We start from the raw sequence: 24,081 nt of genomic DNA on the forward strand, positions 1-24,081 counted from the left end.
TAAAATGGCACCACCTGAAACACAAGAAAAAGTCCATTTCTATATGAGCCAAGAACAGTTACCAGGCAGAAAATTTAGTCATCTTCATTCTACTCACATCCCACTTACAGAATTCCTAAGTACAGAATTCCAAGATGTCACCTTCACATGTTCAAATAGCAGAGGGGGGATTATGAGGGGACCTTCTGCCAGCTCTATCCAACTTCGGGGGACTCACTGCAGGTTGTTAAGGAGAGCTCTTATGTCTGGATCTATTACTCAACTTCCATACCTTGAAACCCCAAATAATCGATATTTAAGATACAATACTAAATACAACCCATTTGGAATAAATGGCGCCCCAAAATTGATTGTGTTTCTTTCCACTTTTTTAATGAATAAAACCATTTCCTCTTTTTTAACTTTTTTAAGGAAAAATTTTATCTTATGAAAAATTTGAAAGAAGAAGATAAGGGCCCTCATGACCCAGCTTCAAAATGATCACCTCATGAGTCCGTATCATTTCATCTCCTTCTCACATTTATGGAAGATATCTACATGGTTCCAAAGTCAAATCTACAAAAATAATACCATCAGAGAAGTCTGGCTTCCATCCCTGTGCCTCGATTCTCTTCTCTTTCCTCTATAGAAAACTATTATTTTAGATTATTGTTTAATCCTCCCTTTTTAAAATATAAGGAAAACATTTATATTTCAATTCCTCCTTTCTGAGATAAACACTGGGGATCTAGTGATTTTCCAAATATTTTAAAGTTTTTGGAGTTTACACTGACTGTTACAGTGTGACAAGTGTTACAAGACTGTGAGTGGACTTTCAGGCCAAAAATCAAGAAACATGGTGCATGGTAATTTGGATTTATTTTAAAAATAAATATCTATGTGAACACTTTACAACTTTAAGAGCCCGCTTTTGTGACCAAAAAGAGGAGGAAAGGCAGTTAATTTTGATAAAAAGACTGAAAATTGAAAAAAAAGCAATAAAGAGTTTGTCTGGAGATGTTTAAATAGATAGTAATGTTAAAGACATGCTCATACAATTGGAGTATCTCCAAAAGGCATTCCTACAGGAAACACATTAACAGCAGGTTTCTTTCCGCAGAGTGGGATTTTATTCACAAACCCTCAAATTGATATTCTTTCTCATAGATCGAATTGCGCAGAACATCATTAAGTCCCATCTGGAGACATGTCAATACACCATGGAGGAGCTACACCAGCTGGCGTGGCAGATCCACACGTATGAAGAAATTAAAGCGTATCAAAGCAAGGTACTCTGGGAAACTACAGGAAAGTTTTTCTGTGATTTCTCTGTTTCTGGCTTTTTCAACCTCTGCACTGTTGACATTTCAGACTGGACAATTCTTTGCTGTAAGGATTGTGCTGCACATCGTAGGATGTTTAGCATCATCCTTGGTCTCTCCCACTAGGTGCCAGTAGAACCCCCTCACCCATAGTTGTGACAACCCAGATGTCTCCAGATGTTGCCAACTGTTCCCTGGGGAGCAAAACCACCCCAATAGAAAACCACTGCCCTATTTGAATGACGGGGGAGACTGTGCCCACATCAGGTGATTTTAGGACATCTCATAGTGGTTTCTTGCAGCCAGGCAAGGAGTAGGAGCAATTGAAAAAGTCATAGCAGGAATAATAGCTGCAAACTTACACTACAAAGATATGCAACAAAGCATTCTGAATGTTTTTTCTTGCCCTACATGTTTAAAAAGGACCAAAGGAAAAAGGGACAACTCACCCTACATTTTTACTGTTATTATTATTTTGATTATTTTTGTGTACATTAGAGAAGGTTTTAGGAGAAGAAATTTGTTGCTGGTTTTGTTGTTGTTGTTGTTTTGGCTGTACACGGCCTCTCACTGTTGTGGCCTCTCCCGTTGCGGAGCACAGGCTCCGGACGCGCAGGCCCAGCGGCCATGGCTCACGGGCCCAGCCGCTCCGCGGCACGTGGGATCCTCCCGGACCAAGGCACGAACCCGTATCCCCTGAATTGGCAGGTGGACTCTCAACCACTGCGCCACCAGGGAAGCCCTGTTGTTGTTTTGACTCACATTAATTTTCTACAGGATTGAGATCCATAATCACAAAACCTATCAGTAAATGAAATTTTAATAAAATATATAAATTTGTCTATATCTAAATATATGATCACAACATACTGATTTTTCTCCAGTGGAATAATTAAATCTTACCATTTTTATATGAATAAGGAGACAAAAGCATAGGTATTGTTATGGTCAATAAAAAACAGAATTAACACATAACTTGGATTTATGTTTCCCATTCCAAAGAAAATAACCCAAGGATCAAAATACATTTCCGGGGTTCTGTATTACTTAAGAGAGTGATTTGATTTGATGTCTTTTCCCTTGAAATTTTTTTTGTACCAAAAAGCAGTCTCCATAAATTCTGGGAAAAGAGCACAACATAAAAATATTACAGATTTAGTGCCTGTCAGGAACACGTGGAAATAATTTTGTGGAAGCCTGTGAATGAAATTGCTATTCCTCAGTGTAAGACTTTGATTTTACAAAGTAGACTAAGAGCTTGAGTTTGTTTAGGTGAGGAGAAGGAGGCAAAATAATAAAGAAACTATAAATGCCTATCTTTTGGTACTATTGCAATATTTCCATTATTTTAGCCTCATTACTTTGGTAATTGTGGTGTATCAAGGTTCAAAGAGGTCAAAGCAATGTCTTAGAAAATATTGCCTCTCTTCTAAAGGGGGGTAAATTCCTACCATGGACCCCAAGTGACAGGTAAGCGCCAGTTAGGCAACCTTGAGTATTTCACTGAGTCTCCAAGTTGTTCTTTGCTCCATGTACATTCTGTGTTTTCTCTCTTGAAGTCCAGGGAAGCACTGTGGCAGCAATGTGCCATCCAGATCACTCACGCCATCCAATATGTGGTAGAGTTTGCAAAGCGAATAACAGGCTTCATGGAACTCTGTCAAAATGATCAAATCCTACTTCTGAAGTCAGGTAAGCAAGAAAATTCATGGGGGGCCTATTTTAGACCAGGATGTGGTTGACCCTTAGCTTGCTGTTAGTTCTAGAAAATCCTCCATCCAACATGTAGCTCATTTTTACCACCTACACTGTCAGCCAACTCCCAAAGGAAACTCTCAATAATAAAAATGCCCTGATAGTCATTCAGTTCCCCTTTGAAGTCAAATACAATTTTGCTTATTGAAAGTGGAGCTATTAATTGTGGAGGTTGAGATACCCAGCTTGACAGGCAGTGATAGTAATTAGCGTGTCAAGGTGGCTGAATTGCTGAGCTGGCTCTAAAATGTACTACTTGCCTTCTGTTGGGGGGAAAAAATCCAGGCTAGCTGAGCTCTGCCTCTGTGGTCATTTCCAGTGATTTTAATGAGGATAGCCTGCAGCCAGAATACACCGGGAGAAATTCACTCTGCTCTAATTCTTCCTCCCACTTCTCCCTCACACTCTCTGACACAGGCACAGTCACTTAGGAAGCAACTCAGAAAACTTTGCACATGATTGACTTTGCAGCTGCCATTATCCAAACAGGAGAAAAATGTATTTGTCTTTTTTGGCCCCCTTTGAAAATAGAAAATAAGAACCACTATGGTGTTCATGTGAACCTTCATGGTCCTGGGCTATAGCAAATAATAATAACATAATTTATATATATGCAATAACATACATATATATGTTTATGTTTACCTGTGACATCTCTTTTAATCTTGTGTGCTCAGTCATTATTTCCATCGTATAGAAGAGGAAGCAAAGATTCAGGGAAGTGAAGGGCTGTGTTCAATACCACATAGCCAGTATCTGGCAAAGCTGGCTTATTTTCTTTAAATTAATTTTTATTGCAGTATAGTTGCTTTACAATGTTGTGTTAGTTTCTACTGTACAAAAAGAGGTGTGGAGAAAAGCTGCCTTTTGAACTTGAGCCAAATAAAATAATTATTCTAAGTTGCTGCTGCTGCTTTACCAAATGATTAAAGTTGGTGCAACTCTTGACTCAAACATTAACTTGATGTATTAGTTGCTGGATAAAAACAATCCCAAAACTCAGTTCAAACAACGATAATCATTTATTTTGCTTCCAAAGCTACAGTTTGAGCAGGGCTTAGCAAGGGATGGCTTGTGGTGTTCACTGAGGCAACTTGACTGAGGGTAGGAGGACCCACTTGCATACTGGCTCATGTACATGGCTGGCAATTTTTGCTGGTTGACAGCCCAGAGTTCAGTCAAGGCTTTGGGCTCAGGGGGGCCTCAGTTCCTATCCTCCACAGACTGCTTGGACTTTCTCACAGCATGGTTGCTAGGTTTCAAAAGTTAGCATTTCAAGAGAGCAAGGCAGAAGTGTGTAGCATTTTTCCGACTTAGCTTCAAAAGTCCCATAGGGTTACTTCCACTGCACCTGTTTGTCAAGGCAGTCATGTAGGCCCACCTGGGTTTAAGGGTAGGAGACATGGAATGTAGAATAATGTAAGGGGTCAAGGGAAGTGCCTTCCATATTGCAGACAGTGAATAAATGGTACCTATTATTGTTTTTCTCAGAAAAGCATTATTTCAATTAATATTTGCAGATTCCTTCTTATGCGTAAGCCCCTATGCTAAGGTGACATATGAGGGAAAGCAGATACATCAGCAGAACAAAGAAATAAAACACAAACATAAATATACATGGCAGCATTAAGAAAGGCACCAGGGGTACAGTTGGGTACAACATGGGTGTAGCCAAATCATCTATATGATGTTCTCATGCAAATTTCTGACTTCTGAGCCTGGTGTCACCTTCCAACACACCGTGGGGCAAAAGCCCATTTCTCCAAAATGTGGAGAAACTTTGCAGTACTTGCTCAGGATGTCAGTAAATGTTCAGAGGGAAAAACAAAGGTAGTGAACTAATTCATTTAATAAATATTTATTAAGCACCTACTATGTGCCAGGGACTTTTCTAGGTGATGGAGATATAACAGTGAATACAATAACCACAATTGCCTATGGCTGTAGATGAAGGTCCTGCCACCATTGGGCTAAGAGAGAACTCAGAAATGTTAGGTCCATCAGGGTTGAACAAACTCCTTCATGTTGGGATTTCAACAGCCTTTGACCTGTGAATGTTGATTATAACTCCCTGGAGTGGATAATGTTCAGCCTTTTGCCAAAACTTATTTGACCAAGAAACCCTCATTTCAAAGACACCAGGACATAAATGGTACCCTCAAGAAACATCCTGAAGGTGTCCCTAATTGAAGTCATCGTATGCAGAAATATACATGGAGTGTGTTAAAAACTGAAGCAGAGAACAGGTTTCCCCAACAGCAAAGCTTCTGCAAAAGTTAACAGACTGAACTTGCCTGCTGCAAATCTCCTTTCTGGGCCACTTATCATCACCGGTGAATTCAAGAGTTGAAACTAACTTCATTATCAGTCGAAACTAGGGGGGAAAAATGTATGCTTCTGAAGAAAATATTTTTGCCCTTCATTTTAGTCACCTTTAAAGTATATTTTATCTTTAATTCCTCACATAGACTTCAAGAGAGCTTTATTTCTAACATAGTTCTTTTTTACTTGGGAAGGAATCTTGAGATTTTCTGAATGTGTGTGTCTATGTGTCTATGTGTGTATTTTAAAGTTTTTTAAAGTCTCTTGACCTATATGCAGTAGTAACCTCTTTATATATATATATATATATATATATATATATATATATATATATATATATATATATACACACACACACACATTTGAAATTTTTTTTCTCATAGGTTGCTTGGAAGTAGTTTTAGTGAGAATGTGCCGTGCCTTCAACCCATTAAACAACACTGTTCTGTTTGAAGGAAAATATGGAGGAATGCAAATGTTCAAGGCCTTAGGTGAGTTCACCTTTGATGATGATTACACAATTTTATTAACTACCATCAGTTTCTCCACTAAAAGAAATGCCTTGATTCTCTAACATGACTTAATATCTCATTATTTAATAAGGGTTGGACTAGGGGAGCCTCCAGTGTTTCATCTAACTCCTCTGATTTTACAGTTGTGCCCCCAAAGATAAAAGGAAGGAAAGAAACGTGGACCCTGTTGACACCAACATGCTTCATTCAGAAATCAACAAAAACTGATTCTAAAGAGCTGGGATGCATTCTAGGCATTCTTTGTAGGATCAGCTTTTCTTTTACCTTCTAGCTTACTGCTTCACAAAGTATATTTTGTAGACCACTGGTGGTCCATGGGTGACCTCTTAAGTTTCTCATGCAAATTTATAATCATTAGTTAAGATGCTTAAAAGAGGAGCTCTTTCACTTGTTTCGCACCCAGGGTAGTGACTTTCTCCCTGTTAATTCATGAAGTTCTGGGAGCACAGATAGCGTGGCTGCCAACCAGCCCCAAATGATCCCCAGACCATTCTTGTGGGAGGCCAGGACAGAGTCAGTCTCTGGAAGTGTGTCATTCACATCCAGTCATCAGTGCATGGCATGGATAAGAACGTTAGCAAAGATGGGCTGGTGCCAGGAAAGGTTTTAACAATTGAAAGTGCCATTTGTTCCATATCCTGCCCACGGACATCAAAGAAGGCCACTGCCCTTTCACCTTTTGTGCTGTCAGTTGATATGGTAGCCAATGGCAAATCCATCGGGGCCGGCAGTGTTTCCCTCCTGCAGCTGATATACATCCATGTCATCTCCAAGGCTAGATTTTCAAGAAAGGAGGAAAAACCTTGGCAAGCAACTTGGGTATATTTCCAGCTTCATAAAATAAACATTTACCAAGGATCCGTGTAGGGATGAAGCATTATTTTGCCAGAATTCACAATGGCTAAGCAACTGACCTGCGAGTCATTCATTAGAAGGTAAACATAAATGACTGTTTGCTCCTCAGTGGAATTTCCAGGAAATTACCAAATTGAAAGTCACTTTGTGTCCATTCGCTTAGCCTGAGGCCCCTGGACATCCTACATTGCCAGTGACATCCTATAAGTGCCACTAAGACTGACAGCCCATGGCCCATTATACATGTTTTAGGTTTTCTATGAATGCTATGTCTGTGCTAAAGGATCCTCAAATCACTAATTTAAATTTTTTTAGTTGGAGCTAATTTCAGACTTACAAGATTAGATTGGGGTTATATATTCCCAGTTGGATATTACAATGGGTGCAAACCATTTCTATCTGCCCCCCATTGGTAATGTTGACTTTCATTACCTGGTCAAGATGTTGCCCAATTTTCTCATTCTATAATTACCACTAAATCATTTGTTATGGTCAGGAACTTAGAAATATTTTTTCTGTATGCCTAGTATGCAAATCCTTGAATAACTTCTTGATTATGGGACGTTTCTTACTATTGTCCCATTCTGTTCACGTATTTTCATTTAACTTGCCTTCTTTTATAGGTTCTGATGACCTAGTGAATGAAGCATTTGACTTTGCAAAGAATTTGTGTTCCTTGCAGCTGACTGAAGAAGAGATTGCTTTGTTCTCATCTGCTGTTCTGATATCTCCAGGTAGGGAGGTCTGAGGTCCTTACCTTTTTTTAAAAAAAAAAAAAAAAAAAAAAAAACTGTTTTGCTATCTTTAACATGAATTGCATCTACCTAAGCCAAGGTGCTCTGAAGAAACTTTAAAATAACTATATTTTCTTTAGCAAGCTTGTGATATTTTTGGACAATTCAAAGAAAAGTAGCCTCAGGTTAATTTAAATATCAGTTTTGTCCCAAATGCAAGAGTAGGATGTGTGGTAAGGGTGACTCCAGATTCAGAAAAGCATAATCATTTCTTAACAGATAAATGAAGACAAATAGTGGCCTGAGTTATAACTAAGTTCTATTTTGATTTTAAGAATAAAGGACATAGACAGAAATGTCCAGTCAGGTGAGACTTAGTAGAATGAACAAGCCAGCATAGAGACTAAAAAGAAGTAAAAACATATATTTTCTCCTCTTTAAATATCTCTTTCATTGGTTTTTCTATCCAAATTAATGTTGGCATTTCAATTCAGGCAAATGCCTCTTTTTTTTTAATGCAATATTAGAAGCTTTAAAAGGAGGTAAGGACAACAGAGGAAAAAAATGGCTCTTACTAAAGACTGGTAAAGGAAGAATCTCCGATGTGGTGGTGGGCATTCTAGGACAGGCTCTGTTACCAGGTGTCTGTGTGACCTTAAACACTTGACCCCTCAGAGCCTCAGTTTCCTCACCTGTAAAGTAAGAGGGTTGCGATTCATAATAATAAACACCTCGTCTAGCTCTGAAATGCAGTAAACAGCAAAAAGTTTTCAAAGAAGGTACGGTATGACATTTATAGATCAAATAGCACTATAGCCATTGAAATTCTTTATAAAAGTATATGCTGGCTTGAAAATGTATGGAATCCTAAGAAATGCATGGCTCAACCAGAATGAAACGTCAGAGTTGCTCATTCAGTCATCTGTTCAGTTAGATTTGGGGTCAAGGAATAGCAGTTTTATTGACAGTTCTCTATGAAAAGAAAGACACATTTCTGGTCATTTTTATGGTCAAGAGACTCATTCTTTCTATAACCCATTTCTCTCTAGAGACTTGATCTTTTCTTATACCTAACATATTTTTCAGTGAGGCTGGAAGAAATTAATGTTCCCTGTGATGGGTCATGTTGACATGTCACTCTAGCTATGTCTACCCATAATACGGCCTTTACACTTTGTATCTGTTAGGCTTTATTTACTTATGAGGATTTTAAAAATTTCCTTCTGTTTTTTATTTAACTACTTTATCAAATATCAAAAATGGAAATTAGTTATCAATTGGCATATCATTACTAACAGTTTCTTTTGTGGCTCTGTCTAAAATCAAGCTGTTCCTCCAGGCTTTTTCCTTTTTCTTTTCTTTTTTTTTTTTTTTAAACCCTAGAAAGTTTCTCAGACTTGGCAGCACAAAGATAAATGGAAGAAGTGACAAGCAATATTTATTTCTGGTAGCAACCACTTGCCAAATAATTTTCCTCCTACCGTTTTCTCATTGCATTTGATTGCTCCCATTGATTATAGTTCAGATGAAGATTAGTTCTAAGCCTTTGAGTCCGTGATGAGGGAGCTGGTTTCACTCTGGTTCCTGCTTAATCAAAGGAAGCATTACAAAAGTCACTGTCCTCATAGGTATGCATATGACAAGTCAGTAAATTCCCAGCAGCAAATATTTAAGACATGGTATATCAAATCTAAACAATCCATGAAGATAACTGCCCCAGTTGGAAGGCAAGCCTGCTTCTTATGAGTTAGAAATCAGCTGAAAAAGGCTATGAGCCTTTTTCTAGGAAGAAATGCTAAAGCCATCAAACTCCACGGAGTTTGGAAGCATGATATTTAGCTTATTCTACCCAGTGGGGAATCTTCCAGCCCCGGTCACAGACCCACACTCAGAGGCTTCTGCAACTCCAAGATAGCTTGTTTGCCGCCCTGGCCTAGTGCCATATTCAAAAAGAGAGAAAAGACAGTATTCCAGCCTGTGTAGGCTCCATCGCATGCCAGACCCCACCCTTCCGCCCAAGTTCTTGCCATAATAGTTACTGTCTATTCAGCTCCAGATAGTTTAGGGAAGGGAGAGGCAGGGGAACTTAATGTATTCTGATTGACAATTGTCACTGAAGGCTTTTGTGCTCACTTACGTAAGGGTTTGCTTAACTGTTGGCTAGACTTGTCCTGGCCCTGTCTAGGATTACAGAATCGAGTTTCTCACCTGACCTGAACTGTGTTTAGAAGGATCATGTCCAAGTTCTTTTCCATGAGTATTTGTTCAGCATTTGGAGACTCTAGGTGTCTCTTCATTGAAGTTTCAACCTTAGGCGTTGACACTGGGCTGAATTTTGTCACCATGGTATAAAGCGTCTAGGAAGAAAGGAAGGACGGAAGCAGGGAACAAAGAGAGGGAGGGAGGGAGGAAAGAAAAAAGAAAGGAAAGTGGGAAAGGCTAAAGGAAAGGAGGGATTATCCTATCTATTATTTAAACATTCAATATAGAAAAAGAGGACTCAGCATTAAATTTTTTAATTGATTCATGTTGATGCTATATAAATTATAACTTAGCTTATAAAAGGGAAGGGAGAGTCTGAATTCCAAAAACACTCCTTTACAATAGGTTTTCTTCACTTCTATAATTCATTTCTTCACAGATCATTAACTTACACTTTGAAAGAAAATCTAAGCATATGTCCAGAGAAAGAGTAAGAGATGTAAATTGTCACAGACAATAAGACACATGGAGTTTCTTTGAACCACTGTGTCTTTACCTCCACCCTGATTCTGTATGTCAATGTATTATACATTACTGTCATCATAGAATTGCTTATAAAATATTTGTTTTAGAAAAATAATTGCATGTCTTCAGAAGCAATTTGGAACTAATTTGAAATGGGTCTGATACTCAGCACTTATATATATGTAGGTGAAATATAACAAAGCTTACATTCTGTCCCCTCCTTACCCATTCTTTTCCTTTGTCAGACCGAGCCTGGCTGATAGAACCAAGGAAGGTCCAGAAGCTTCAGGAAAAAATTTATTTTGCACTTCAACATGTGATTCAGAAGAATCACCTGGATGATGAGACCTTGGCAAAGGTAGGTCCTCAGACCCAATGTCACTGAAAGAGCCCAGTGAGCTGAAGAGGGCTAGTCACATAAAGCAAGGGACATTTCTCAGCAGCAACAATTTCTGAAGATTACCAAAGGTTCCATAAATTTTGAGGTGCACATTTTAAAAGGGAGACTAGGAAATTATAATAGATTGAGAGGACAGTGACTTTCGTAGGGAAGGATGATACTGATGGAGCTGAACCATAGGTAGAGGAAGACAAATCAAAGGACAAATCAAAGACAAATCTTTTGTTTTGAAGAACAAAAGCTTGAAACAAGGAAACAAGTCTTCAAAAATCATATGTGAAGAAAGAGGAGACTTTGTGTCACTTGGGAGTCAGGTCCAGGCAAGAGAATGGGTAGATTTTTATTCCAAATGAGGAAGAACTATAAAATGATGAAAATTGGGGAACAGAGGGTAGACCACTGTGTGAAGGAGTGAGGTCCCTGTCATTGGTCATATACTTATAGATACTGCCTGGTGTCCTTTCAGGTATGTTGTAAATGACAGTCCTACCCAGAGTCAAAGATTAGACTGATGTCTGGTAAATTTCCCTTCAACTCTAATCTCTTCAACTCTACTCTAGGATTCCTTCAAAATGAAGTATCTCAGGGGCAAAATGCATGTACCATGCTATCCATTTTGTGATTCAACTTAATTAAAAATAGTGATCTTTAAGAAGAATACTGAGAAAAGTTGTTTACCAAAGTAAAATGATCATAAGAGGACAAAGGAATTTTCTAATGATATTCAGTGTTATTTTAGATTCTAAAGTATCTTAAATTTCTTAAGAATTGGAATTTTTTTAGAGGTTAAACAACTAGGAAATGGAGCCTATCCTTAGTTAAAGATGATAGGAATCCTATTCTTTATATTTTTATCATTAAAACCCTCCCACTCTGCTCTTGAAGTTCTTTATTTTAAAAAAGGGGGGAAGACTCTGTTAGAGATACTATCAGATTTTACTTTGCACATACAGAGTACTGCTATAAAAAACCTCCATGAGTTAAATATGCTGCTTCATTACGGTAACATTTTGTTAAAATTAACACATCACTAGGAAGAACATTTCTACACTGTGTGACAGTGTAGAACTGTCACAGAGTGACAGTTCTCTTTGGTGCAACTTTTCACTTATCATGTGGGCAAGGACAGATCTCCTGCTCTTCACACCTCAGTTTTCTCCCAGGTAAGAGCAAAACTTCTACATACATAAGCAAAACTTCAGAGACACTGGGCAGAAAAGACAGTAATGTGGATATACACATCTGTCTCTGTAGTTGCTCCATAGCATATATGCATAAATACATCTGGTTAGTTAATGTGGGCAAGGAGAATGTTTCCTGCATTTGGGATCTCCCAAAAGACTTTGGTCCCCATATTTACCACCCTAAAATTAAGAACTTAATAAAATACAGAGTTAGACAAAAGTTGTTGCTATTCTGCTTAAGGGGATCATCTTCTTGTCAGAAAACCGTGGTTTCATCATCTCTAAAATGAAGATCATAATTTCTTACTGCTATAGAGATGTGTAAGTTCAAATGAAATATTTCCACTGCATAAATTCTAACACACTGTGACATGGTGATTATTTCTTCCCAAGAGAGCAACCCTCATGCTTATACCATTTTCTACCACCTGGTATCCTGGTGGTGGTCTGAGGTATTTGGGGTAGAAAGGAGACAGAGAAATTGAGGGGATGAAGGATATTTAATAGCAAGAAAAAAAATTAAAACACCAAGTGAAGTCAGCTTAACTCTCTTTTTCTATCCTTAGTGGGAAAAGTATACTATTATTTTCTTTAAGTTTTTTTAAGTATAATTAACATAAAACATTATATTAGCCTTAGGTGTACAGCATAATGATTCAATATTTGTATATATTGTGAAATGAACACCACAGTAAGTCTAGTTAACATCCATTCAATTCTTTTCTTATAGAAAGAGAATGTTGCAAAGCTGGGAATCAGAGAAAGCATTAGACAGGATTATTTCTTACATAAAATTCACTGGAGCCAGATGACAAAGCATTGCTTCCACTGATCATGTGTGGATATTGAGTTTTTGTGGGGACCCTTCGTTGTAACAGTCATCATTTTGATAGGATATTCTGTGAACTAATGTGGAGGGACCATGAAAAGGAATGAGAACTGGATTCTCATTTATCCCAGCTCTGGACCGTGTGGTTTTGCATAAGTCACTCCATTTGTCTAAGTTTCCCATTCAACTGTCGTGTCCTGGGGAAGGGAAGACTTGTCTCACCAGACAAGTCTCTTGAGTTCTGACTGCTTTAATGCTTTAAGGACAATGGTGCCATTGACATATAGGGACACCCTCTCATCAAACGCACACTCCCCAGAAGGAATAAATAGCTTTATTTAAATCTGAGAAAAACTATTCTACCCTCCCACAGATTCTTTACATCTTTGCAGAAATTTCTTCTCTTCCTTCATAGTCATGGAGCTCTTCTGCCTCCACAACGCCACTAAAACAGTGACCCCTCTGGGGAATCTGGTGAACATCATGAAACTTATCTCTAGAAAAATGTGCATTCTGTTCTGTGCATTCTGAATGCAATCTGCATTCAACAGTTGAATACATCCAACTGTTGTATTCAAGTCCAGCGGTTCAGGTTACATCCCAAGTAGGTGGGGTAGGGTAGATCTGCCTTCTGTGCAGTGTGCAAAGACTGTTTTTGCCACCGACCAGTTTGACCCTGAACAGGTGGAGCAGACTTAGGTGAGGTGCAAGGTTCAGACATAGTCATTAGATTTCATCCTAGAAAAACTGTCTCCAGTACACTTTCTGCATGCCCACTTCCTGAAATTAAAGTTCAAGTAACAATGCCTTATACTTTTGACCAAACCTGGACCTAGGGAAGATCTGAAATTCAGGAATTCTTATCCATTAACTAGAAGGTCTCAACCCCTATATGTTAATCAGTTTGTTTGTTTGTTTGGGGTAAAAAAAAAAAAAAAAAAAAACTATTAAAGAGTCTAGTTTCTTCTCCTCATGACCATAATAATAACATGTAGCATATTTATAATAAACCATCAGAACCACTGGCTGCTTAGTCACCTTGGACAAGGGACTTAACCTCTCTGTGCCTCAGTTTCCTCATTTGTAAAATGTGATTAAAGATAGTATCAATGTCATATGGTTATTTTAAGGACTAAGTGACATCAAATATAAGTAAGCTGCATGGTTCATCACAGATAGTATGTAAGTGCTGTTGTCGTAGTTGCTGTGGACAGAAGAAATTTTGTTTCGGCAGGGAAATGTTTATCCAAGAAATGGGTATATTTGAGCTAATCACTGATGAATGATAACTATTTCAAAAGATGGAAGTTAGGGGTTTAGGGAGGTGGAGTATGACATTCCAAGATATGGGGGCAATGATATAGATGTAAGAAAGTATAAGGTATACGGAGGCTATGAATAATAGTTAGATTTGGCTGGATCCTGGAGTTGAGAAGCGAGGAAATGAGGTAACGCTGGTCACTTTCACTAAAGCTCGTGGAAAAAAATACATATACATGTAATATGTATAGAATGTATGTGTATATGTATATGCATGTATACATATATATTTTTAAGCCATATGACTGGGGGAGGCAGCCCATCTGTTTTCTGGGCTTCAGTTTTCTTGTCTCTGAAATGAGGAGGTGGGACTGGCTGGTCGTTAAGTTCCCTTCAGTATAATATTCTTTGACTCTAAAAGAGAAAAACAAAGGTTCCTTCTGATGTCTTCTTCTGCCTTCCAGTGCTCCATCCCATGGGACAGTTTTAAGGACTCTTTAGATGTTCTGCCGCTACTCTAAGTGAATAAATAGATTTCTACAAGTCTAGCAGATTCAATTAGTACTATGGTAATTGAATTTAGGGTGATATTCCAATCCCAAAGCTGTGAAGCATACACTGTTTATAAAGCCTCTGTCCAGGGGTCAGCATTCCCATCAGGCTTTCCGTTTCTAGCATAACAATAACAAAACTGCATCATCAACAAGGGGAATTTGTCTTTCTACTGTAACAGTGCCAGGTTACTAAATAAAAGCTTAGAAGAGGGAAGGCTTACACAGCCCTATTTTACACGTTAATAATTGAAATATTACCTGAAAGAAATCACTCCTGGTCACTCTCACTTTACTCGTGCTATTAAGATACAGATTTAGAGAAAAAAAAAAAAAAAAAAAAAAAACGGTCATGTTGACTCACAGATAGGGTCTACGGAGCAAGCACTGATTGAGAGATTAGTGAAAACTGCCAAGGGTCCTTTACATTGATTTTCATTGCTTGCTCAGTGAGATCTAAAGAGACTATGTCATGATTAATAATGGGATGTTTATGCCTGAAGCCTGCTTATTCTTCATTCAGGACACTAGGTGTCACATTAGAATTTCTACTAGGTGGGCCTACAGGGATTCATCAGTTTAATCTTAAACAACACAGTCTGTCCAGTCAGCACTTAAGGGGTCCTAGTTCAGATGATGTGGCCTTGTGGTCTGAGCCTCCTTGTTCCCCTTCATATTTGATTAGGAATTTGTTTTACATTTAAATTTTCTATACTTTCTTAAAGTATAACATACATGCTGGAAGTTCTTAAATCGTAAGTATTTAGTTCAGTGAATCATCACAAAGTTAACATACCCGTGTAACCACTGCCCATGTAAAACTGGGCACTCCAGAAGCCCTGCTCAGGTTTCCTCACATGGTATATACACTGTAAAATAATGCAAGAGTCAAAATTATAAAAAACAGTTCAATAGATTATCCAAGTTTTTAAATTCCAAATCGATACTCAAGAAACATAGCTTTCTCATGGAATAGTTTTCTACTTCAACCTACATGTATATTATGTACTGTATGCCAGATGCAAAGACGGGAAAGGCAAATAACACATGGTCTTGGCCCTTTAGTGGTTTCCTTGAGGGATTCCTGTGAGAGACCAGATTGTGTCAATCCATTTTAGCCATTTATAGTTTGCTGACATACACTACAGGTCCAACACCCAGAAATTTCAAGGGTTGTCCATCGAACTAATGTTCTATAATAAGAAGAGAGGTTTTGATGTTTCTCCTCACTCATCAAGTTGCAAGTCGATGGATCAGTTAGGACTCTTGGGTTACACGTAACAGGAACCAACTCACACCAGGTAAAGCAAAAAGAAAATAATAAAATAAACTAATGGAGAGAAATCTCATCTAAGGTAAAAAATTCAGCCCCCATTCAGGAAACACTAGGACAAGGAATTAGGAAGCCTTCAGAATTCTCCATCTCACAAGTTTATCTCTCTTTATGTATCTACTTTATTCTTCTCCCTCTCTGAACACCAGTTTTCTCTGCTTCCCTGAAATATGGATAGCTCTTAGCTCCTTAGGTCACTCATAGTTTCTGCTACATTTAGAAAGTAACTTGCTGGCTCACCGTCTGATTCCAAATTCCAACCCCAGTTAAACCTAATGTCCACTTCCACTTTAGTCAGCCATTCCCTGAGAAAACATGCCATACAGCATGGATGCCAGCATGGAGTATGGATGGTGCGAGAGGGCTGTGACCTGAACAGATATCTCCAATTCAGTATTAGAAATCTAGGCCAAGTGTCTAGGTTTCGCTGAACAAAACCCCAAAAAAGAAGTGAGAGGGGAATTTCCTGGAGGTCCAGTGGTCAGGACTCTGTGCTTCCACTGCAGGGGGCACAGGTTCAACCCCTGGTCAAGGAACTAAAATCCCACATGCCGCACAGCCAAAAACAAACAAACAAAGAAGGGAGTGGACAAGAGAAATGGATGTATGTAATCTCACTTAATGTGTCCGGTCTTTATCAGTGCTTCTGAAGTTTCTTCCACTTTGATCAAGCCATTGTTCACTTCCTGCTTCAGGTTGGAGGGCATCTTGATGGCCTGGAAGCCCACATGAACACAATCCTTAGTTTTCACCTCTGCATGTTCCATTCTTCCAACATCAAATGTACCAGTTATAAAATTGTGGACTTTCTCATAAAACCACCCTCTGGAAAGAAGCATAGGATTATTATCTCTTCTCCAACAGCTGCTTTTTCTTCTTGTAGACCCCTGTAGGTATAAGCTAAAGCTTCCTTCTTACAAGAAATGTTTATCGTAAGAGAGAGATGAGTGTGAAAATGCCTTTTTATAGACCGTCTGTCTACTCCTGCTATGGGGATTATTTAAACATGAAGAAATTTCATGATGATTTGAAATCGACTACCCCCTCCATCTCCAAGTGCTTCTGGATCACCACCCCAGCTGTTTAAAAAGTTGTTGAGCCATTAACTGCTGCTGAGGCTGCTCTGAGCTCCCTTTGACTTGGGGGTCCCCCAGCTGCAGTACATAGTATTAATGAGCAGTAAGTGACTGCCTGATGCTTCCTCCACCAGGCCCTTCTGGGCTCTGACAAGTGCTGCCGCTGCTTCCTCCTGGCCCATGGTGCCTCCAGAGTGATGGATGCCCCTGTCAGCACTTCTATTCCCACAGCTAATTGGATGCCTTAAAATCAGCCCCTCCTGAGAGCACAGAGGTTGGGGAAGCTCTTTGTTTTTTTCCCTGTTCTTTGCTCAAGTGGTCCCAATGCTCTATAACAAAAAGCATTTGTCACCGTTCAACCCATTCTACAGATGAGCAACAGGGAAAGGAATGAAATCCCCTAAAAGAGGGAACTAGATCCTGAACCAGACTTTCTTAAACCTAGTTTGGGGAAGGAAAGAAGCAGGAGTCCATATTTACTTTCCCAAACCAAACACGTGGTTAAATATTTCCAATAAATGAACAACTGGAATGATTTTGGCCATCCTCTAATACATTTAATTTTTCAACCAACCATTCTCTAAAGGAGCATAAAACTGCTTTAAGAATTGTAATACATAGAATTCTACTTTATGAATCAGTTTACTAAATGAGCAACTTACTTTAATTGCTACAAGAAAATGAAAATCGATATGATGTTGCTTTTCGTTTCAATAAAAGTAAATGGCTGGTTTTCCCCATGCATTAACCCACAATATACAGAGATTCAATTTGGGGTGTTTGGTTAGCGGCTAAGCTGGTTTCTTGCCCTCCATGTTATTTGGCTGAACAAGCATGACCTTGACTATTTCCCTCCTTGAGGGAAGCATTATGTAGGAATGACACATGACATCTAACACAGATATTGCCAGGATGGGCCAGGCACTCTATAGATAGTTTGTGTTGACTCATTTAACTCTTATAACAACCCTCGGAGATAAGGACTGTCATAATTGACATATGACAGATATGGAAGCTGAGAGATTAAGTGACTTGCCCAAGATCACACAGCTGTAAATAGCAAGTCTGGGATTCAGACCCAGACAGTCAGGCTTGAAAGCCCCTATTTTTATCACTAGACTAATTCTCTTTATGTAGTATTTGTGTCTCATAGGGAACTCAGGAAATTTCATTATTTGTCTCTCACCAAACTAATAGAACCAAGCAAATGAAACCTTCCCTCTCTTATATGATAACTTTTTTATCGGCCTCCTGAAAAGAAGCTAACTTGACACCCCGTTACCGGGACTATTTCTAATACAATAAAGAATTTACTCATCAAAGAATTTACTTTGAAAAACAGTTGTAAATTTATGAGATTCGAACCTCTTAAACAGCATTTCTCAAAGTCTGTTCTATGGACCCAGTACACCAGCATCCTCAGGATATTTGTTTCAAACATGAAATCTGAGCTCCACACCTAGATTTCGTGAAACAGAATCCCTAGGAGTGGATCCCGTAATCTGCATTTTTAGGAAGCACTCCAATGGTTCTGTGCACACCAAAGATTGACAAGCATTATAGAGTTGCATCATCTGGATGTTTTAGGAGCTCCACACATAATCAATTCAACTGCAGATGATTATAGAAAGCTTTCAAAGTCTCTCTGCCGCGTTCAGTAGCTATTTCAGGGAGAATTGTAATGTGCAAGAAGTGTTCCGAAATTGTTGCAGTCTCCTTCTGTGTGAACCAGCTGGTTAAGAAAGCTTGAATAATTTCCCAAAGGACTCTAGTTAAAGTGGACACTTGTACACTCTTTACCTATGAAAATATAGAAAAGACACGGCTTTCCACCCTGGACTCAAAGGGAATGTTTCAGAATGAGATTCTGATAATTTTTCTTAAAACCCTTCGAAAGACCTTAGCAGAGACTATGAGACCTAGCATAATCTGACCAAGCAGCCTCCCCAGCTTTATCCTTGAACATGCTCACCCACAGCTCCAGCGACAGTGAACTTCCTTCAGTTCTAATAGCACCGATGATCCTGGAACATATTATGTACCCCCAGCCCCAGTGTCTAGTTAGCTCTCCCTCTCCCTTCAGAGACCAGCTTAAATGGCCCTTTCTCAGAAGTACCTGCCTTGAAGCAGTCAGAGCATTCTATTATCTACCACTTGTCCTAGCATCATTCCTTCATGGCACTCACCAGTTTTTCGGTATGCTTTTGACTGTGTGGTCACTTTATTCATCTGTCTTCCCCCATAAATTATAAGCAACAACAGTACTGTTTTGTGAATTCTGGTGTCTAGCAGAAGTGTCTGCTACCAGTTTAAATACCTCATAATGTTGGAGAGAAAGTCCTGATTCTCAGTCTAAAATTTAACATCCATTCTATAAAGATTTTGTGATTTTTTTTTTCATTTCTACCCCTATCATTAAATAGCAGTGGAACTAGAAAGTCTGAACCCCATACTTCTTTATGTGTTCTAGATCCCTTTAATGAATATGTCAACAAGTCTAATCCTGATGCTATTTTTAAAGTTGCTTATATTGTGGTTATATAGTCATTAGTTGTTAAAAGGAAAGTTAATAAAAGAGTGGAAATTTCTGATTTTGAAAAGCCACAAAGTAACTAATTATCTATTTCCTCCTTTACTTCAAAGGCTGAAATGGTTTCTTATTATTGAATAGGGCAGGGAGCACAGTGAACCTAATTGGTGATTAGATGGGTTTTACTTAATTTTATCATCACTTTCAAGTGTACCCTTGGTCAGCGGTATGAACTATCAAGCTTATCGCTTGTAAAAGTATTATCTATATGAGAACATTTCTTATTCCCACAGTAATTTGATCACAATGACATTTGGTTTTAAGCAATTTTGACACTAAATGATGGATTCTAAGTGTTCCAAAATTATAAGTGTGTCAAAAGCTAGAATTGTTCAGAACCTAAGACCTATATAGCATTTAACAAACTGTGGATATTTTAAATTATTAAAACACTGTCTTCTGGGTATTTAAACTCAAAAAATTACATTCTACATGATACTATATATCAAAACCTAACAACTGTAAGTGGATATTCTCCCATGAGTTTTTGAAACACTTCCTTAAGGAAGCTGAGTGCCAGTGACTTCCCAAATTCTTCCTTGATTAAATATAGGTTTCATTTTACTCATTACGGTGGGAAAGGATTAGAGAGCTACTGGCAAGCTAGTGACCTTGACAGAAGGGCAGTCCAGATCGTTGTGAATTACACCTCATATGATTTAGGTTACACCTTCCTAACACTGTCACCTTCCAAAACTAAAAAATCTGATATTCACATCATAAAAAAATCTATGGGAAATGATAGATAATAATATTAGCTAACAATTGTATTTCATGCCTACAGTATTCTTAACACTTTCATACGAATTTCCTCACTCAGTTTACACAACAACGCAATGAAGTACGCGCTATGAGTAAGCCCATTTTACAAATGAGAAAACTGAGACATAGAGGATGTCACAACCACACGGCCACTTAGCTATTTTAGAACCAGGATTCCGACTCAGTCAGCCTGCCGAGAGAGCACCCCTCCTAACGATTAAACTAAACTACCTCCCATATCTACTTTATATAAGAACAGTGAATTAGGAAGCTTGGTCCTGCTTCCTTTCCTTCTCTTTATTTTCTCGTTAGAGTGTCAGGGAGGGAGGTGTTTTGTTTTGTTTTGTTCTAAAGGAGAAGCTGAAAGTGAGCCTTCTTTCTTCTTGAACATCTTTTTCCAAAGCCAGTTCCCTTCATCTGAGGCCAGGAAGGACACTGATTCAGGAGACAGAGCACTAATGAGCTTCCCCCTTTGTCTCCTTCCCTGTCTCTCCACTCTGCAGTTAATAGCCAAGATACCAACCATCACGGCAGTTTGCAACTTGCACGGGGAGAAGCTGCAGGTATTTAAGCAATCGCATCCAGACATAGTGAATACACTCTTTCCTCCGTTATACAAGGAGCTCTTTAATCCTGACTGTGCCACCGTCTGCAAGTGAAGGTGACGAGCGAACTGTCTCATAGTCATGGAATGCAGCACCATTAAGACAAAAGCAATGTGTTCATGAAGACTTAAGGAAAATGTCACTACTGCAACATTAGGAATGTCCTGCACTTAATACAATTATTTTTCACCGCTACAGTTTGAAGAATGTAAATATGCACCTGAGTGGGGCTCTTTTATTTGTTTGTTTGTTTTTGAAATGACCATAAATATACAAATATAGGACACTGGGTGTTATCTTTTTTTTAATTTTATTCAGGTATGTTTGGGGAGACAACTGTTTATAGAATTTTATTGTAGATATATACGAGAACAGAGCAGTACTTTACATGATTACTTTTCCTGTTGATTGTTCAAATATAATTTAAGAAAATTCCACTTAATAGGCTTAACGATTTCTATGTTTTTAGATAGTTGATGCATGTATAAATTTGTAGCTGTCTTGGAAAGCACTGTGCATGTATGTAATGAGTATATAATATCTGAGAATATTATATATGACTATTACTTATACATGCACATGCACTGTGGCTTAAAATACCATATCTACTAGCAAAGGAGGTTCAGTCAGGCACTATTATGTTATTTACCTTGTGTTATATGTTACCTTTATGTTAGACAATCAGGATTTTGTTTTCCCAGCCAGAGTTTTCATCTATAGTTAATAGCAGAATGGTACCAATTCAGAAATTCTACAAAGGAATAAATATAATGCATGATCTTTGTATAAAAACTCTGTTTCGATCAATGACATCAAAGCCTTGTCAAGATGGTACATACTGGAAAAAAAAAAATAAGTATTTGGAGCCATTTTCCTGTTTTAAGAATTAGGCCACAGATAACATTGTGGAGTCCAGGGCTTTTTTGACCAAACAATAGATATTTCCACCAGGACACATAAAACAGTTTTTTTTCTTTGGACTTCAAGTTGTGAAAGAACCTTCATTTTGGTGCTTATTGTATCTTTAACAGAGAAATACAGTCTGTAGATTATGACCACCAGCAATTTTTGCTAATAAAATTAGAGGAAAAGAGTAGGTCAGAGCCCAGGGTCCTAATGCCATTTCATGTAAACATTTTTCTCTCTAACCATTTATTTTTTTTTCAAAGAAGAGGAAGAAAGAGAATATACAAAGTAAAGAAGTAGTTCTTTATGTTCATTCTCTTTAATAACTTTGTTAGAGAAAGCAGCAATAAAGGGGGAGGCAGGACTTTCTACATCCTTCTAGTCTGGGGTCTCTAATTTTTTCAACTCCAAAATGCTGTATTATAAAAATATAGCAAAACCTTGATAGATAAGAATAAAAGATCTGGGTTATTCTACAGAACTAATACACCTCAAAGCCAAAACTATTTCCTGTGCCGTGTGAAATTGCATCATCCATCTAGCCGGGGATTATTTTTTTAGCAACTTTTAAAAGTACAGAATGCAAGAGGTGAGATCAGGATTAGACAATTTGGATTTCCTAGTACTTCCTCACTTCTCCACTTGCTCACCAATCAAAGCAATCACCAGAAAAGCATAAATTCCAGGGAGTTTGTTCTGCCTGTGTTCTGGAGGCCTTATGCCTTTGGTCTCATTTGATCCAAAATAAGATTTTTTAAAAGGGAGCTAGAGAAGAGCTTAATGTATAAAACAATGAAAATTATGATCTCCTCTAAGTGTAGTCTGGCCATCAACTCATGAAGACCTGCCCTTTTCTCCTTGTCCAACACACACACACACACACACAAATGCACACCTGCTTTGTGAAGTTTCCATCAGTGGAAACTTTGATTTTTTTTTTTTTATCTCTTATGCTTTCCTGAAGTTAGATGATTGAGCACCATCTCCATGATGCCACACAACTGTAAACTGATGATCAAACAGTAGTGTTAGTCTTTGCTTTTAAAAAACAGAGCCTTTGCCCACATCATGATTGATGAATTCCAAACCAAGAGGGAAAAACAAAAAGGCTTTAACATAATGAATCTCTTTCTCAACTACCGTTATATTCAATTAATTTAACTACACTGAACCAAATTACCTTCAGTGTCTAAGAAGACAGCTGTAGACTGCTTATTATGCTGCTACAGGGACTCAGTTCTTTTTGGTGTAAATGTCACTCCTGCTAGCTCTTTGTATAAAGAATTAATTCCAAGAGTCATATTTCCTTCTAATGGAAAGATTACTTTACTGATTGCTAGGAAAACAGGGTAATGGAAGGCACTCAATTAAACCAAACTGTTTCCAAATGCAATGTATGTTTTATGATTGGCTTGTGATAGGCGATGCTTAATGTGTCTACTTGGTGTTTCCCTTTGAGCTTTGAACTTATGTCAAACTTTGTTTTCATTGTTCTGTTGGCCTAGTGTTTCCAATTGTCAGCCTGTAATTCCTGCTCAGTTGCAAAGGGAACCATTTGTTTCCTCCAGTTTACCTTAGAGGGTTTAAATTGGCTCAATTGATGAAGTGGCTGAGAATATCTCCTCCCCTGTCCCATGGGTGATATAGGAAAAAGATTGTTCCCCACATTTGCCTCAGGAGGTACTGGATTTGAATTTGTGTCGTTTCCACTAGTGCAAGCATTTCACTGGGAGGGCATGAACCTTTTGAAGCTAGGGGACAGGAAACAGCTAGCAACTGAACCAGAACAAAACAGTGGAAACCAGTACACACTCATACCCGTTCAGTTGAGAAAAGAGATTTCCATTTTTCGCCACAGTTGCCAAATCTGTCCCTTGAAAGAGAGCCAAGTCATGTTTTCAGTGGTAACAAAGCACCTTTAAAAGCTGCCCTTTGAACATCTCCTGTAACTGCCTCTCGAGGTACTTTGAAATTTCAGTTAAGAACAACTTTCCTTACCACACGCAATCTTTGTCCCCGCCCCATGAAGACTCATGAGTGGTTGCAACACATTCATGATAAAATGTGCACTGGAAGAAAGGACCCAGGATCTGTACTTTTCACTTCAAACTTCGTAAATGACAATCACTGCTTGATGCAGATGTTGCACTGTATTCACTCAGGGATGTTTTGTTTTTTAAAAAAAAAGAAAAAAAAGAAAAAAAAAGTACACCAAGAAGGAAGAAAAAAAAAACAAAACAGGAAAATGACAACAAAATGTAAATGGCATAAATTAAATATGCCAGTGAGAGAACCTCTCTGACAAGGCTTTCAGACCAACAAGCAGTAACTTCATGTTGTAAACTGAATTTACTTTTA

General features: G+C 38.3%; 1 protein-coding gene and 1 long non-coding RNA gene across 2 annotated transcripts in view; one reads left to right on the forward strand and one right to left on the reverse strand.

Moving 5' to 3' along the window:
- Positions 1–23,901, forward strand: part of RORB (RAR related orphan receptor B) — a 180,654-nt gene extending 156,753 nt beyond the window's left edge. Inside the window, exons 5-10 of the mRNA XM_059071636.2 lie at positions 1,147–1,268; positions 2,861–2,993; positions 5,762–5,869; positions 7,390–7,500; positions 10,473–10,585; positions 20,716–23,901. Coding sequence (XP_058927619.1) covers positions 1,147–1,268; positions 2,861–2,993; positions 5,762–5,869; positions 7,390–7,500; positions 10,473–10,585; positions 20,716–20,871 — 743 coding nt within the window. The 3' untranslated portion in view covers positions 20,872–23,901. The remainder of the gene's footprint in view (positions 1–1,146; positions 1,269–2,860; positions 2,994–5,761; positions 5,870–7,389; positions 7,501–10,472; positions 10,586–20,715) is intronic.
- LOC136794607 (uncharacterized) overlaps positions 5,350–24,081 on the reverse strand; it is a 44,165-nt gene continuing 25,433 nt past the window's right edge. The window contains exons 4-8 of the long non-coding RNA XR_010841602.1: positions 16,403–16,609; positions 15,248–15,320; positions 9,709–9,857; positions 8,982–9,084; positions 5,350–5,430 (exon numbers count right to left, since the gene is read on the reverse strand). This is a non-coding gene — a long non-coding RNA (uncharacterized lncRNA). The remainder of the gene's footprint in view (positions 5,431–8,981; positions 9,085–9,708; positions 9,858–15,247; positions 15,321–16,402; positions 16,610–24,081) is intronic.

The sequence above is a fragment of the Kogia breviceps genome, chromosome 8, assembly GCF_026419965.1.
Source record: "Kogia breviceps isolate mKogBre1 chromosome 8, mKogBre1 haplotype 1, whole genome shotgun sequence".
Lineage (NCBI taxonomy): Eukaryota > Metazoa > Chordata > Mammalia > Artiodactyla > Physeteridae > Kogia > Kogia breviceps.